This window comes from Hirundo rustica, chromosome 2 (assembly GCF_015227805.2).
Source record: "Hirundo rustica isolate bHirRus1 chromosome 2, bHirRus1.pri.v3, whole genome shotgun sequence".
NCBI lineage: Eukaryota > Metazoa > Chordata > Aves > Passeriformes > Hirundinidae > Hirundo > Hirundo rustica.
This window is the reverse complement of record NC_053451.1, coordinates 78420003-78436416: the sequence shown is the minus strand read 5'-3', so window position 1 is coordinate 78436416 and position 16414 is coordinate 78420003. Positions and strand designations below refer to the sequence as shown.

The 16414-nt window shown below is 39.4% G+C and overlaps 1 protein-coding gene across 7 annotated transcripts in view; it reads right to left on the bottom strand.

The window, feature by feature from the left end:
• FARP1 (FERM, ARH/RhoGEF and pleckstrin domain protein 1) overlaps window positions 1-16414 on the bottom strand; it is a 203696-nt gene that overhangs the window by 148987 nt on the left and 38295 nt on the right. For all 7 annotated transcript variants that reach the window (XM_040057281.2, XM_040057286.2, XM_040057284.2 and 4 more), the window contains exon 2: window positions 15848-16043. In XM_040057281.2, coding sequence (XP_039913215.1) covers window positions 15848-16018 — 171 coding nt within the window. In that variant the 5' untranslated portion in view covers window positions 16019-16043. The remainder of the gene's footprint in view (window positions 1-15847; window positions 16044-16414) is intronic.

Here is a 16414-nt window from a genome sequence, read left to right as displayed (position 1 = left end):
CAAGCTCAGTAGGCACTCTGCCAACCCCTGCTTTTCAGATGGGAGGGAGAACAAGAATATCCTGCTGCAGCAGCCAGCTGGCTACCTTCTCCTGTCAAGGACTTAATATATTTCCATAAAGTATTCAGCTGTTGCTGGATGAGAGACAGAGTGCTCTATAGTGCCTTCTTCAAACAGTCCTCCTCCTTGACTAGCACAGACTGAATGGATGAAAGAAGCATATGCAAAGAAACAGGAATGAGGGTACAAACATAGCCTTCATTCTTTGGACAATCAAAAGTCACCTAATTCATCTTAACCTTTAAGCCAAACATTTTCTCTCCAGGACAAAGGCTCACCAGATGAAAGTTCAGGCGAACTTGAAAAACCTTCAAGCTACTTACAACTTTTATTGTCCTCTCATCATACTTAGCTCAAGTTTGGCTCAATAAAAGCTTTCTTGTATCAAGGGTGAACACATTTCCATTCTCTTAAAAAGAGTGCAAGAAAACCAAAGATTTCCAGTTTTGTTTAAAACATGGATATTCCCTTTCCAAGTCTCTATCTCAAACACTGCATCACTAAGAAAGTGAAAATGAAAGCATGGAGGAATAAGTAGGACTTGCCAATTCTTACCTTATTTTCTTCATGAATACCAAATTCACTAAGCACTGTAACTTCTGTTGCCATGGCAGCAGGAAGCCTACCTTCCCAGTCATTTGTAATTATCTTGTTGGTCATTTCAGTCAGATGCTGGGAAACCTGCTCCAGGCTACTCACTCTTGCCTCCTTTCCCAGCACTTCTAGAGACAGCCTGTCTTGCAGGTGCCACATTGCAGCCTCCTCCTTCTTCTGCCCAAGGGTCAGCACTCACACAGCAAGCAATACTCAGCATCCCATGGCAGCTCTTCCCTGGCAGCAGGCTGAAATAAGGGCAGGAGCCTAGGAAATGAGAAGTTGAGCCCTGGAATGGGAAAAAGGGGCCAGGAGAGCCACAGGGCTCCTGCTCTGGTGTGGAGATGGGGGAAGTGGAGGGAGGCAATGAACAGATGTGGAGCTGAGCAGATTAACTCATTCGAGCAGCCGTGGCAGGACCTGCCTGGTGAGAATAGAAATCACCCAATCTTTCTCCATTCTGAGAACTCAAACCATTAAACTACCTCTCAAACAAACAGGTTCCAAAATGAAAACAACCTCAAATCACTCTTTTGTCAGTCACTTACACTTTAAGAAGCTTGAGTTCCTTTTTAAACTGCCTCAGCTTGCAATATTTAAAAGCATGGAACTGACATAAGCTGATTTACACCATCTCACTGTTAAATTTACCACGTAGGTTTCACTTTGGAGGTCAAGTGTCCACTGTCTTGGGATATGTGAAATAGCCTGTGCTGAGTTGGTTACTTTGGGTATTTTTAATGAAGGTTATTTTCTTCACTCAAATATGTTTTAGACTATTGTAATTTGGATTCAATGTATTTCTTAAAAGACCATTCTCCTGACATCAGCGCTGATAATGCCAAAAATAATTGACAGATTGGTCCCTTCCCGCTCCTACAGAACACGGAGAGTAAGGAGCAGGCAGTTTGTTATGGCTGCACATACAACTTCATGGCTCTAATACGCCACTGTGCCTTAGCAGAATCTTAGGTACAGCTTTTAGTTCAAACTAATTATATTAATGTAACAGACTTGCAATTTGCAGTAATTTTTTAAGAGATGCGTCATTAACTTTCTGCTCTATGTAAGCATGGATAGGCGGCAATTAAAAAGGGGAGCAAGTGAGTGGTTCTGCTTCCAATTCTGACAGACTGCACAGCGCAGTCACTGTTAATTTCTAGTGCTCTTCATTTACATGACTGTGTCATGCTGTGATGTTTAAAGCACAAATGCACCAGACCGCCAGTGTTTAAGTACAGAAAAAAATAAATAAATAATAATAAAAAAATTCAGCTAAGTTAGAGATTTATACAAATCCAGCATAATGCTTTCGCCCTACTCTTAGTGAGCTTTTTTTATACTTCTGCATCTTCAGAGATTTCTTTTTCCCACCTATTCTAGCCTTTTTCCATCACTCTCTTGTCTGCACTTGATCTGCCACTAAAGCAGATCTGCCCTTCTCTAAGCAAATCCTTCTTCACCTCACCCTCTTCTAGTCAGTCAATCACCAAAACACAATCGTCACAGATAATAATTGGCCCATTTCTGTGATGCAGTTTAAACAGAATAGTTCAAACCTTGCAAAGCTGAGATTAATATTACTTTCATCCATTTAGAGGAAGTAAAAGAAGAAGCAAACTGCTTGAACTTTCTGCCAGAGAAAGACTGTGGAGGTAGGAGGCACCAGCAGATCCAAAAGGGGTTTTGGATGCTGGGGACTAAGGAAAGAATGGCAGAGGAGTGAGTGCCTGTGCCAGGCTGGGAGACAAAATGTTAAGCCAGTCTGTTATAAATACATATTATATTACAGTTTTTTAACAAATATTAAGGTGAATGCTATATGTATAATGTTGGAATAGCTTTGCTGCATGAATATAGCTTTTATTTCTGCTATTAACAAAATTTGGAAATAGTAGTGGGATAGCTGATATATAGTTATGCTTGTAATTGAACTGTCTGCTTGGTTCAGATAACATCCAGTGAACATATGATGAGGACCCTGCTGCTGTCATGTTAACTATCAGCACCTGCCATCTCTAGAAAGGATAGATCAAAGCCCAAACTGAAGGTGATAATGAAGGAGCACCAAAACCACAACCAAAAACATGCATACTCTAAAAAAGCAGACCCAAGTAGGGGCCAGGCAAAATTGTTCCTAAAATACGTAAACTAGTTTGTAAAAAAAAAAAAAAATATGTGTAATAGTCTATAAATATGCAACAAGCTAATATAATAGAAAAAGTTATTTAAAGAGTATCTCCAAAGATAATAAGTATACTCTTACCTGAATGCCAAGTACCCGGCCGTTTAACCCTTTGCTTTACCTCTGTCTCCTACTGTCTTATTATTAAACCTTTAAATTTTACCAAGAACATAAACCTCATTTTTCACACAGCCTTTCTCAGTGCGGTGTTTATGTTTCCATGAAATGATTTCATCAGAGAGGGTCAGGGAAACAGAATAAATGCATGAAGAACACAAAGCCAACAAGCTTACTATCTGTCATGCTGGAAGATGTTGCCACATCTTCAGCTGTACCCCAGGGCTATCCTTACAGACGTAATTGTATCCTTAGAGTTGTTAGTTGTATCCTCATAGCTGCAGATAAAAGAGGAGGAGGGAGCAACCCCAACCCCAATGGCCCGAAATGGACACACTGACTCACAGGTCAGGATGAGCCCTCGCTCAAAGCTAGCCACAGCCCACTCTGCTCTCCCCAGAGCTGCCAAAAACACAGCCAGAAACCCAGCTAACAATTGAGGAACACGGAAAATCACAGGCCTTGGGCCACAGCTCACCCTCTGGTCCTCTTAGACACCAGTAAAGAAGTGTAAAAGAAACCCACTCCTGAAAGTGAAGGCAAAGGCGTTTTCTTTAGAGAGAGGGTGCTCCACTTGGCACCACAGTGCTTTTCAGGGCCACAACTCTACAGTTGTGACAGAAGAAGAAGAGTTAAACACAGCTTATATGCTGAAATACAGAGCTACATACATACCCACGCACTTTGTATCCCAGGGCAGTGGTTTTCAGCTGATGGCAGCGAGCGCCCATAAATTCATGGGCCATCTCCACAAGAGGAGAGTTCACTCATGTGGTATGGCCTTCCACGTGCACGACCTTTTCCAAGGAGTTTGCCCAACCACTAGCCAAGTCTTTTGGGGCCTTCAAATGTCCCCAGAGGAAAACAGTGATAATTGGTGACACCCGTTCACCTGGGAAATATCAATGTGAGGATCTGATGGCTACAAAGGACAAATGGATTGCCTGTGAGTAGTACTGAGATGTCTTCAAGAGAGGAGGACAAGCTATTTACCTTCAGAAATAGTCATAATTCACAGTCAAAATAGCCAGGCATCTTCTGTTAAAATGTCTAGATAATTTGAAATTTAAACATTAATACCTAAGCTAGCTACAGATAAAAAAAAAAAAAAAAATCAGTTTGCATTAATTATTTTAGTTATTTAATCCTTTCATGCTACTTTATTGTCAGGTCAACACGTTTAATTTTCAAGTAATGATTTAACAGGCTAGTGAATTAATTCTGAGTGCTGTAGAAGTTACCCTTTATCTTAACTCTCAGTAAAACACTACCACTGAAGCTGGGGACTTGAGCTCTGTTTTTTTTCTTCCCCCATGGCATCCTAAATAGAAGTCCCCATGGCATCCTAAATAGAAGTCCAATGCAAAAAAAACCACCAACAACAAAAAAAAAACCAAAAACCACCAACCAAAACTAAAACCAAACCAAACCAACCAACCAAAAAAAACCCCAAAAAACCCAAAACCAACCAAACAAAACCCACAAACAACAAACAAACAAACAAATCCAAATGAAAAAGCCAACCACCACATCCAAAACATACCTGGAATTTACTTCACAGCTATTCCTATGCTAAATCAATCATTTCAGTGAAACAAGCAACAACAGCATTAGCTGACCCTCAAAGACTTGTTCCCTCAGCCCAAGGAAATGCTGAACCATTTCCTCAGTAACCTTTGGTCACTTCTCCTGGCTAAGTTGTGTGTATAGGATCTTCCCTGTGATGAAACATAAGCAGCACAGATCTGAAATGCTCTGCAGAGAAGTGACCTTTCCACTGAGAGGCACACATACACACCTGTTCAAAAGCTACAAAGGCATATACATCTGCTCAAAGTTACTTGTTTCATGGAACAGATACAGAAAGAAATGGCAAAGGCTAGACTCAGCCTACGCAGGAAAAACAGAAAGATCACCTGCTCCTAATTCTATTTCTCTAACAACAGCAATTCAATGGCTTTACATGAAAAAAAGTCTGAAAACTCAGCTCTTCCAAAGCTGGTGTGAATTCAGATTTTCATGAGATCTTCAGAAGGGTGTGCTGACTTTTTGAAAGTAGATACAGTTATGAAAGTCTCTCCTGTTCACAAAGGCTGCTTTCCTGGAGCTTGCTACTTCTACCTTGTTCTTCCTGAGATTTTGGCAAAGTCACAGAATTGAGCATGTTGTGACACAATCAACCATTTGAAGAGTTTGCTTTCCACTTGGATTTTATTTTTAGAATCTCCCATAGTCTTTCAAAGCACACATACCCACATACTTTGACATGAAGTAAAAAACTACAAAGAAAAGCTGAACTCTAGAAGATAAGTAAGCTTATGACATGTTTCTCATTTTTAAAATGACTACTGCCTCATTTCTTTTATAAGCCCAGAGATATGGCTGCAAACACTCCGCCACACAGAAAACCTAAAGGTTTCTATCTCAGAACTACAGGTCCTGGGCTCGAAAGTGACAGATCTTCAACCGGTGACTCTGAAATCCAACTAAGGCTCTCAAAGAAAAAAAAAATCTAGAACACATTAGTCCTGAATTCTTACAGTTCAATGTTTCTTAGGGACATTAGGTAATCTGCTCACTACTGGCCCTGCACTGAGCCAAGAGATGGACCAGACTACTCACAGAGTCCCTTCCACTCTGTATCATGCTATGAGTGAGTACACAAGTGCTTTCATGAAAAGTATTTTCTTTTGCCAGTCACCACATGTTCATCATTGACTGCAGAGGCATTTCTGTATTACTCTGGAACATCTAAGAGCAGAGAATACTGAGCTACACATACTTCTGGTTGCAGAGCTACTCTGTGTGAATCCAGTAACAAAAACTACTTGATAATGTCCTTTTATATTTGCTGAGTGGTATCTTTCTATAAAAGCTTTGACAAAGCATTCTCTTTTACATCAGTTTACACATATTACCTTAATTAATTCTGCAAAATCCCTCTCACTTCTTGTTCACCAAAATGGTTGTATCTGAGATTCATTTCAAAAGGCAGCACTCCCCAAGAGGAGACTCCTGGATGACATCACCATATAATGCAACCCAGCTCACGCTCAGTAACTCCAGTCAACCGGAGACAACGCAAAGGGGATGAGGATCCGGATCACCCCCACCAGCAGGCAGAAAGGCAAGGTGCTCCTAACACCCAGTAACTCCAAATCCAGGACATGCTGCTCTGCCCAAATGTGCTCCTTGCAAAAGACCAGAAAGAGAGCTCCACAAGGAGCTATGTGACCTGTCCATGCAGAGGATGCAAAGATGAATGTTTACAGAGAAAGGACAAAATGGAGATGTTAGATGAGGGTGAGATGACAGTAGGGAATAAAACTGAGCATCTGCACCAGGGAATGAAGCAATGAAATGTGAAGAGTCTTGGAAGAGCAAAAGGTTCCCCTTTATGCAGGAAGAACTAGCCTCTGAATGCTAAGCAACGTCTACACACAAAGGCATACTGTCCCACTATCTACTAAATGGAGATAATTGTAAAGAAATTACTCCAAGTTTAACCAGAAAACCAGGTGAGAAGATAGCAGTAAAAGAAATGAGAAGAAAAACTCCTGCTGTTGTTTCTGCATGAATTTTTGCATCTGCCAACAGGCCATCAAAAAGCAAATTGGCACTAAGTCATAATTCACCATTTGCTATTTATAGTCTGGCAGCATTATGTTTGTGCAATTTCTATCAAAGCCTCCATTTTGGGGATGGGGATAAGAAAAGGAGATATTGTAATCTACTTCTGCAACTGCAGTTTGTATTTGCTGAGCTATCTGGCACTTGATGCGTGCCTCATGCATCACTTTTTATTCAAAAATTGACATATTTATCCAAGAATGATTTTAACAGGGTAGCCTGATTCAGATACACACAAAAGCTGTGGCAGACATTTTCAGCCATGCATTTTATGTGATTTACACATTGGCATGCAGAAGACAACATTTAATTGTGCACGGGTACTGTAATCACAGCCTGGTGGAGGCAGCTCATTGGAGCAGTAGAGGTAAGTTTACAGGTAAGCAGCATATTAGTAAGCTCCTGAAGGCTTTGAAATCTGGGAACTGGTGGAGCCCTTTATACTGTACCAAGATAAAGCACACTGCTTTAATCACTGCATCCTAGCTATAAAGGTTTCTTTAGATAACTTTAAGCTAGTCAAATTTCACTTTCAAACCACAAATTATCTTAAGTAAAAATTGGATCTTTCCTCCCACTCTCAGAGTTTGAGTATGAATGAGAATGTGACTATGCCATTGCAGAAAGCATCCCTAGTTCTGAGTGTAGATGCAGCCTTTAAAAGTGATGAGCACTTTCTCCCCTATGCAGCACTGCACATGGCTTATAATACAGATACTGTATATACAGACACTGCACTGAGGAGCGACATCATCACAGAATGAAGCTGGGTAAAGACCCAGGAGATACACCCAGGACTCCTGAATCTTTCCACACTGCTGCCTCCTGTTTCTTTGGAGAATACCAACAGCAAGGAATTGAACCAGCAATTACAAAGGAGCTGCAGAGGAGAGAACAAAAAGGATAAGCAATATAAGGAAGCACGTTCTAGTGCCAAGAAAGGAAGAAACAAGAGGTACCAAACGAGAAAACCAAGGAAAAAAGGAAACCAAGGAAAACCAAACCACTAGAACTTGAACTAATGTGTTTGTGTTATGACCAGGCAAAAATTGTTAATAGATGATCATGATCAACTGAGAATAAACTGAGAGGGAAATGGACTATTCAGAACATTTTGCTTTTCTTTTATCCTGCACTACATAAACCTCTGCTTGCACAGATAGCTTTCTGTTCAAAACAATGTTGGAAAGCAGCTGCACAGGGATCCCAAAATCAAGGTACCTCCATCCCTCAAACAGGGTAGAGAAAATGTTACAGGCAGATATTGCAATTTAACATTTTTAATGTTAAATTTTGCAATTTAACATACTGAAAATCAGTGCTCTGAACGGCCATTCACCATACTCTGTGACATTCACATACCAGCAGTACTTTACATATGAGCCCAAGTCTTCTCTTCTTTTGCTCAGTGCAGAACTATAAGCTGAGTGTGCTTTAAAATGCCTCAAGTCTAACATGAGATTTTGCTCTTGGCAAAGCATCACACTTAATACTGCATTTCTCTAGCTGTGGACAACACATACTTTGTAAATCCAGGAGCTGGAGAAAGGCAGATATTTTCTCTCTGAAGTTTATCCCATTCATTTGTTATGTCTCTCCAGAACATATGTCCAAAAGCATGGACAATTGTTTTTCATAAAGAGCTTAAGGAAAGTAACTTGGGCTCAACTACCTTGTGTTGACAAAGAACGGGCTTAAGTAAATCGTGTCTTGCATGTTTACCACTGCAGCACAGCATCAATGCACTCTTTCCCCATGGCACACTTTATTTTACAACTTTTATACTCTTCCCAAAGGTAAGTGGTATAGGGAGGAGCTTGGTGAGAGAACAATCCCCAGAGCAGGAACTGCAGGGAGGAAAAAAGAAAGAAATTCCCTGTCCCATTATGGATTCAACCCTGTCTGGCTGCTGATTCTTCTTGGTTTTACTGATGATGATAAGCATTATATACATGTAATTTGACTGCATGGAGGTGGTGAGGATGTTCCTTATGGAATGAGGTATGAGGAAACCACATCTACTGGATCTACAAATAATATATCACAGCATTTTTCCTTTCAGTTTTTTAAACTGTATGATATTGTTTTATAGTTAATGCTACATAAATGCAGTTGAACTCAAAGATCTTAAAGGCCTTTTCTGACCCAAATAATTCTATGATTTCCTGTTACTACTGGAACAGAAAAAAAGCAACATGTTGGGATATGCAAGCACCTCCAGAGAGCAATTAATCCCATCCTAAAATACCCATTTGAGACAGGCATGATGAGCAGCCTGCTCAATATATCATGCTTTCACCCTAGTATGGATGAAAATGATCAGCTGAGGCTTTGACATCTAGCTCTTAAACATTTCAAAGACGGAAGAGGCGAACCTCAGTCTCAGGGGAAGGATGCACACAAGAGGCAGTACAGCTCTCCTCCTGCCTCTCACCAGAGGCAGAACCTCCCTCCCATCACGCCTGAAACAGGAAAACGTAGAGGTAGCAAATCAGAGCTTGTACCACTAGACAGCCATACATGTACAGTTTGAGGAGAAGAGATGGCAAACCCCTCCCACTGTTCCTTGGACATTTGTCACCTCCCAAGAGGTGGCCCAAGGAAATGCCCTGTAACTGGGGAGGATGCTCACGCTCCCCACACAGACCATCAATCCAGCCTCACCAGTACTGCACAAACCAACTTACAGGTGTACACACTACTACCAAAATTCCCAGCCTGATCTCACTGACCCCTTCAGTCAGGGCAGCAGAGCTCACAAATGCTCCCACACTGCCTCTGCAGCCACAGCTGCCCTGCTGTGCCAGCTCCAGCCTCCGCTTCGTGCTGGCTCACACAGCAGTGCCTGACTTGGTGAGTCAGCTCAACAAGAGAGGTGAAAAGGCGATATTTGAGAAGCCTTCCGTGATTACAAGTTAGGCTAATTCATTCAAGAAAATTACATGCATTTCCCAGTTATCTTCAAATACATCAATCTAGCCTGAGAATGGACTGGATTTGTTGGCACTTAAAATTACATTCCCACTTCCTCTATTCATTCTACAGAATCTTAACAAAGAAATCAGCAGTTTAAACAGTCTGCTGCCTCAGGTTACAGAAGTTTGCTGGTGGATTATTCTCTCTCCCACTTTGAAAAGCACATAAATTATTAACACACATCGCTAAAATACCCTGTCTTTCAACAAAGACATTCTAAACATTTGTCAACAAAAACTGCTTTGCTGGGTAGCCACCAAGAATATTCTGCCGAGAAAAATACAACTGATGTGTTTGAGAGTTGAAGAAAAATTGCTTTTCTTGTAATTTCAGAAGACCCAGAAGAGCTGGTGTGACAATTAGAGAATATTTAAACACTTGATATTCACTGGAAAGATTCTGACAGCAATGGCCAAATAATTTCAGGCACGAGAAGAAAAGAAAGTCTCAGACTGATGAATAACTGACATTTGACCTGCTGTTCACTTCCTAGGCTGGAAAAAAAAGCAATTCATAATTGAACTGAAGTTGAAGCTGGCTAGGAAAGCATAAAACACTATTTTACATTTCTGCATTGCCATATTGTCTCATGCTCCTTTTATTAAATTGTTTATTTCACTGGTTATAATTGCATATTGAGGAGAGGCACAAATAACTAGGACAAGGCAATTATCATAACCCACAAATGCTACAGAAAATAATTCAAACATTTATAAAACTGTGGCTGAAATTTCCAATTTAATAGGTAACACTTGTGGAAATTTATGAGAAAGCACATGTGGAAATTTATAAGAAAGCATATGTAATATTTGTTATTAACTATTGGGACTTTCTAATATTTAGCTTTTCTTGGCACACATTCTAGCTTGAAGCTGGTGGGACTACAGTTAATAGACAGCATTTTCCCCTCAAAGGGAATATGAACCACCACCATATGACTGCATGAACAAACCAAAGCAGCAAGCAAAAAAAAAAAACAAACCACAACAAAACACCCAGAATATTATCCTTACGGAAAAGACCCCCAACAGGATTATGAAGTCCTTCTCTCTGAAAAATTTGGGATTGAGGCAGAGAAATTCCTTGCTAAGGTACTACATCCAAACTCCAGTGGAAGATAAATAGTTGTAGATCCAAGACCATTTGGTCTTTATTCTGTATTCTAAGCTAATCTGAAGCTTTTCTCTTCCAAGAAAGAGCAAACTGAAATGTAATGTTTACAAGTGATGCTTACAAAGGATTACACCTTTACCCTGCTTTCTATTAAGAGACTCCTGTTGCTTAAGAAACCCGTGTTAATCCCCCAAAGCAGATGACATTTTCTGACCCTGCATATTTCATAAAGCTTGCATCCATTCAAAGGGAAAGGAAGTTGACACAATACAAAAAACAGATGTTTAATAAACTTGAGTAATTGGACAGGCAAGCATGTTTTGGTCATTCCAAAAGACTGCCACAAAAAGGAAGCAACTATTCTCTTGCAGACACAATAAAGAAGACTTTGGTTTGGTTTTAGTTAAAGAGATCAGATCCTAACCAAAAGAAGAATCCTAACCTCCTGTGACATACTTTGATCTCACCTTTGATGCCAAAAAGAAAGAAACAGCTCTCACTTGCTATTTAGCATCAACAATATCATCCCAGTCACATCACCTTCATTGACCCAGAAGTAGGATATGATCAGTGACAAGCATGGCATCAGTCAGGGTTAAACCTGGTCTGAGTCACCAAATCACGCTGGCAGTCTAACAAGAGTATCAGTCCTGTCCTTGGCATTTCCTAGACAGGAACAATACCGACCCTGCAATTAGGAGTAGTTTTAAAACAGATCACTTCTGGCAATGAAACAACTACAAAAGTAAATATAAATGGCATAGATACTAAACATGAAAGGGTTGGTTGGTTTTTTTTTTTTCCCAGAAGGATCCGAAGTAGATGCAATCATCAGCTATTTTTACTGTTCTTTAAAAACTGTATTTCATTTTCACTTAAACTGCTTTGAATCTACGGGGGAGATCTTATCAAAACAAACATATGAAAATCTAAGTTTTGCCATGGCTTTATGGACTCAGTCCTGCTCTCTTTCAAGTGGCTTAGGTGAGAAATAAAAGCAGAGGAAAACCAAGCAGTACAGAGCTGTACATCTCCACCTTCTATTATATAATACACAACCTCTGTTTTGCAGTGCTTGGTTTTGCAAGTCTTCAGGTTGAAGTGTCAATCTTTCAAAATGCCCAAGATCTATCTGTGTATGGTTATCATTATGTGTACACAGGTGGACAACGTTCTTCGTCCTTCACATTAGTCATTTTAGCTAAAGTTGTTATCCTCTTATCTAGCAGAAAGGAAATTTGCTCATTCTATCACATTGTCATAACTCAGCCAAACACTGGCTGAAACAGAATGCTGTATTTTGGACCTCTGCAGTCTCCACTTAGCATATCTAACTAATTTTTCAGTAAATAAAGCCAAAGCAGAATTTAGAAACAAAAGCAGGGGAGAAATATATTCCACACTTGCATGCAACATCGTGACCAACAGCTGCAAGTGCTGGATGATCATGAACTTTTGACTCATGGCCTGATTTTTCAAGCACTAATCACCTGCAACTGCAGCTGACATCTAGTTCTTGTCTGAGAGTTTGCAGCAGACAAAAAACTGAAGGTACAGAGACTCAGTCAAAAAATGCTGAGTAACTTAAAAGAGGGAAGGATTTTCTACATAATTTGTCTTCTCATAGCTGAAGAGACAAAAATGTGCTCAAAAAAGATAACTGATGAATTTTATACTTTTCTTATATGTTAAAGGCAGGAAACACAAAGTCAAAGTTACGTGGGTTTTTTTTTTGTTTGTTTTGGGGTTTTGTTTGTTTGTTTTTGTAAACAGCAGTGCCTACCTTTCCCCCTCCCCCCTCAAGCATGTGTACCCAGCCAGCTAACTGGATGTGTGTAAAAGATCCAGGATTATCTATTAAAGTTTTCAGTAGCTTTTTGGAACATAGGTATGTTGGAAGATTCTGCAATGAAATATTGTTTGTTAACAGCATGCAGCACTAAAGATTATTCTTATTTATCCCTTTCTTTTACAATACAGCATTCAAAACAATTGATGAAAAGGCCTTCATTGTGGCTTCTGTTTTTGAAGTCTCCCATATGAAATCTCTTCCCATACTATGTGGAGTTTTTCCTATTAAAAAATATAATTTATGGGTCCATACATAGGCACGTGGATGTCTCTTCTCTCTTTTTTGTTCATTTGGGGTTCTCTTCTTGTGAGAAGTAATACAATGAGCCAGACATGGTATGATCATATGGCATCAAAGCGCTAACACCTAAAGAATTAGTTTTCCTTTAGAAACTCAAATGACACTGGAGTTACCTTACTTTTAAACAGCCCAAAGAGCAGCAGCACTGAGGGGTAATTGAAGTAGGTCATATTTTCCTCCTGTTTTGTTATATACAGAATAGATATAAAAACCTGATGGATTTGGCACTCACAGTAACAAGACATCTGTATACAATGTGAGAAAAGGGATTGCTTAAGAGCAAGGATATTGGATCATGACTCCTGGAATATAGTTTAAAAACAAATCAACCCAAAATTCAATGAACAAGAAAAATAAACAAGCACACAATAAAAACCTAAAACCATGACAACGTTCAAACAAAACAATAACAAACCCGATAAAAATACCACATAGATAAGGTCTTAATGGGGTGATAGTGCTGAAGGTATAATAAGAGTATTGTAAGAAGGTATAATAAGGTATAATAAGAGTACCACACAGGTAGGACTAGACAGATGGACAGTCCCAACTACTTCACACAGTTCCCCCAGACTCAAGGGGGAGTAGCATCAGTATCTGTTTCCATTTTTACGCAGACTTTGTGAGCAAATAATAAACTGGCATCATTAAACTTCATACCATCCTACAAGACACACTACAAGCATCAATAAAACCACCCAAAGTTTGGCTCATTTGCTAACACAGAAAGGTTTGTGCGGCAAAATTCCTGAAATTGTAGGAAACACGAATCCTTCTCAGTTTATACTTGTATCATATTTGCAAAGCTATTTTCATAATTGTAGCAGCTCAGGTTTTGGGAAGTGTAGTTCAGATCTTCAACCACGCAAAAAATCTTTAATTTTCCACTGAAAAGCAAACCCACAGATGTGCTTAGGCATGTATGTTTAACATCATCTGCCCACGGCCACACTTGCTGCTCCTAAAATATTTTGTTGAAACGGCATCGCTTTCCTTTTCTGTGTAAGCTGCAACAATTTGGCTAAAAACATAAGGCTTATAAATAGGAACACGGGGTTTCCAACATGAATAAACACCTCAATTTAGATGTATCAAATCTTACGCAGTTTTGTGAGATGGGACTAAATCAATTAACGTCTTTTAGAGCAGACTGAAAACAACACGTATTCCTCTGTTTGACTGTGCATAGGTTAAAGACAAAAGGCTTTAGAAAAGATTTGCTGCAAAAGGTTTCGTATCTAAGCATCCTGCGTATTTCACCACATGGTTTGCCTTTCAAACCAACTGGGCTTTCCTTGAGTAGTGATGGTTATGAAATAAAATCTCTGAAAACAATCATATTGAAGTGATCTCAACAGAGAGTTGTTTAAATCCCCAGACCTTCCAGGTGTTGCTGAAGATAAAAACAGATAAAATGTTGGTATCTTCTAATATTAAAGACCAAAAAACACTGTTTTGTTGAACTCCCAGAAGCAAAGCTGGAGTTATAGGGTGCACTGCTTCCACATGATCTTCTATTTTCTTCTAAACAATTTAATGAAAGAGATCTAATCTCAAAATGGTTTCTGTTAAGTGTCTGCACATTTTCGATTTTCAAAATACCGTGAATTAGCATCTACAGATGAGTTTAAAAACCCTCAAACTTGTCTCTGGAAAAAGAGAGATACTTATACCACATAAAAGAACACCAAAATTTTATTAATGTTTGATGATTTAAACTATAACTACACTTTTGAGCAGCAACAATTATCTAAAGAATAAAGACTTTTACCTAAAGACTGTTTGCTATGGATATTTGACAGGCATTCTGAAAGGCACAAAAGTAACAAGTTGCAGCATACATGGGCATTTCACCTGATGGCAGTTCAGTTCACACAACCTGCCTGTCCAGAGAATTTACCTTCCACTAAAATAAAACCCGAGACTGAACACATGGTTGCAGTTGGATCACAAACAGCAGCAGAGAGCAGATCAAAAAGCATCTGCATGTACGCATAGAAAATAGACAAAACCTCATAAGCAGGTCATAAAAACATTATAAACACCTTTTTAATTACAATTTTCCTATTCAGAATTCCTTCACGTTAATAGAGGGGTAACATTTTACTAGGGCATTATATGTATAAGACCTCTGTATCTCACTGGTGATCCTCTTTTTTACAGAAGAGAAAACTGAGCCAATGAAGGCATGGAAATTACCACAGCTACAGAAAATGCAAGTAACAAAGGATGAAATTTGAACTCAGGTTTCCGCTTTCCTATTCACTGAACCCTGAAGACTTTGAAAAATATACATTCCAGTACACTTCCATAACAGCAACAGAGTTCAACCACATTATATGTTAATTGTGTAAGCATGGCACATTAAAATCATCAGCAACTAACAGAAAGATTGTGTGAAACTGGATCGGTTTTGGTACCAAAACTAATTCTGATTCTACTGATCACAGCCACACACTAAAGCAGCTCTGTCTCCTTGGCAAGGACAAACCTAGATTAATCTCAACAGGGTACAGAGAAACTTTAGATGAGTCTGCTTTGCTTCTTTCCTTGCACTCAAGTTCTGTGAGAGCACTCAGTGTTTGTAAGAGTGATATAAATTATGGAAAACTTTGATGATTTCAAGTTAATATCCTAAGGACTTACCAGAGGAAAGACAAAAAAATCCGTATAGATCTACAATTTATTGGATCAAAAGCAAAACAGCAGCAAGGAAACACACCAACTGTTCAGAAAGTAGAAGAAACCTCTAATATAATATTTAAAGAAAAAACCCACCAAGGACTTAGACCTCTTCTGAAGGAACTAATAACTGTCATCTACAGTTCACTTCCCTGTTTAATGTTATTCTATTGCTCTCTCATCTATTTAATGCTGATAGACACAACAGCCCTTTTCTCGGCAACACAGATTCATTAGCCAAAGAATCACAGCTGAAATAAAAAGAGAACTGGAGTGAGAATATGCATTATCAGAAATGCCTAAATAATCTTTAGCCACCCCAACCTCCACAGCCTTACCGGAATGTCAAAAGTTTCTTGTGTGTCATCCAGCATCTGAATTTTGATAGAGACAAGTTTTCCTGGAGGTGTCATAGGTGGTTTCTGTCCATGCTCCAAAGTACTGATCCCAGCATTTTCCTGAGCTCCTAAGCGGGATCCTGCTGTTGGTCTCTGCTCAGTTTCACCCATGTTTCGGGAAACGCGTTTCTTGTATCTGATAAAAGAATAAGGGCAAAGAAGACCACATCAGTCATAAAGAAGATGTTCTGCGCATAAGCTTCATGATATATATACATACAGGTATTAAGCTGTATGACCGTTAATAAAAAGTGAGAGCCATCACAATTTTTTCTTAATGTCTCATATGAAGACAAGAAAATCAGCCAACTTCATACTTTTCAAAATACACAGGCTAATCACCTCCTGGGGGTGAGGCTGACAGACAGGCTACAATACTGCACAAGGGAACTTTTTTTTTCTCTCCTGGAAATGTAAACAAGACCACATTGGGAACAGAGCACAACAGAACCCAGATTTCAATTAGATGTGTCAATTTTTAATTATTTATGAATCAGGCTGTCATCA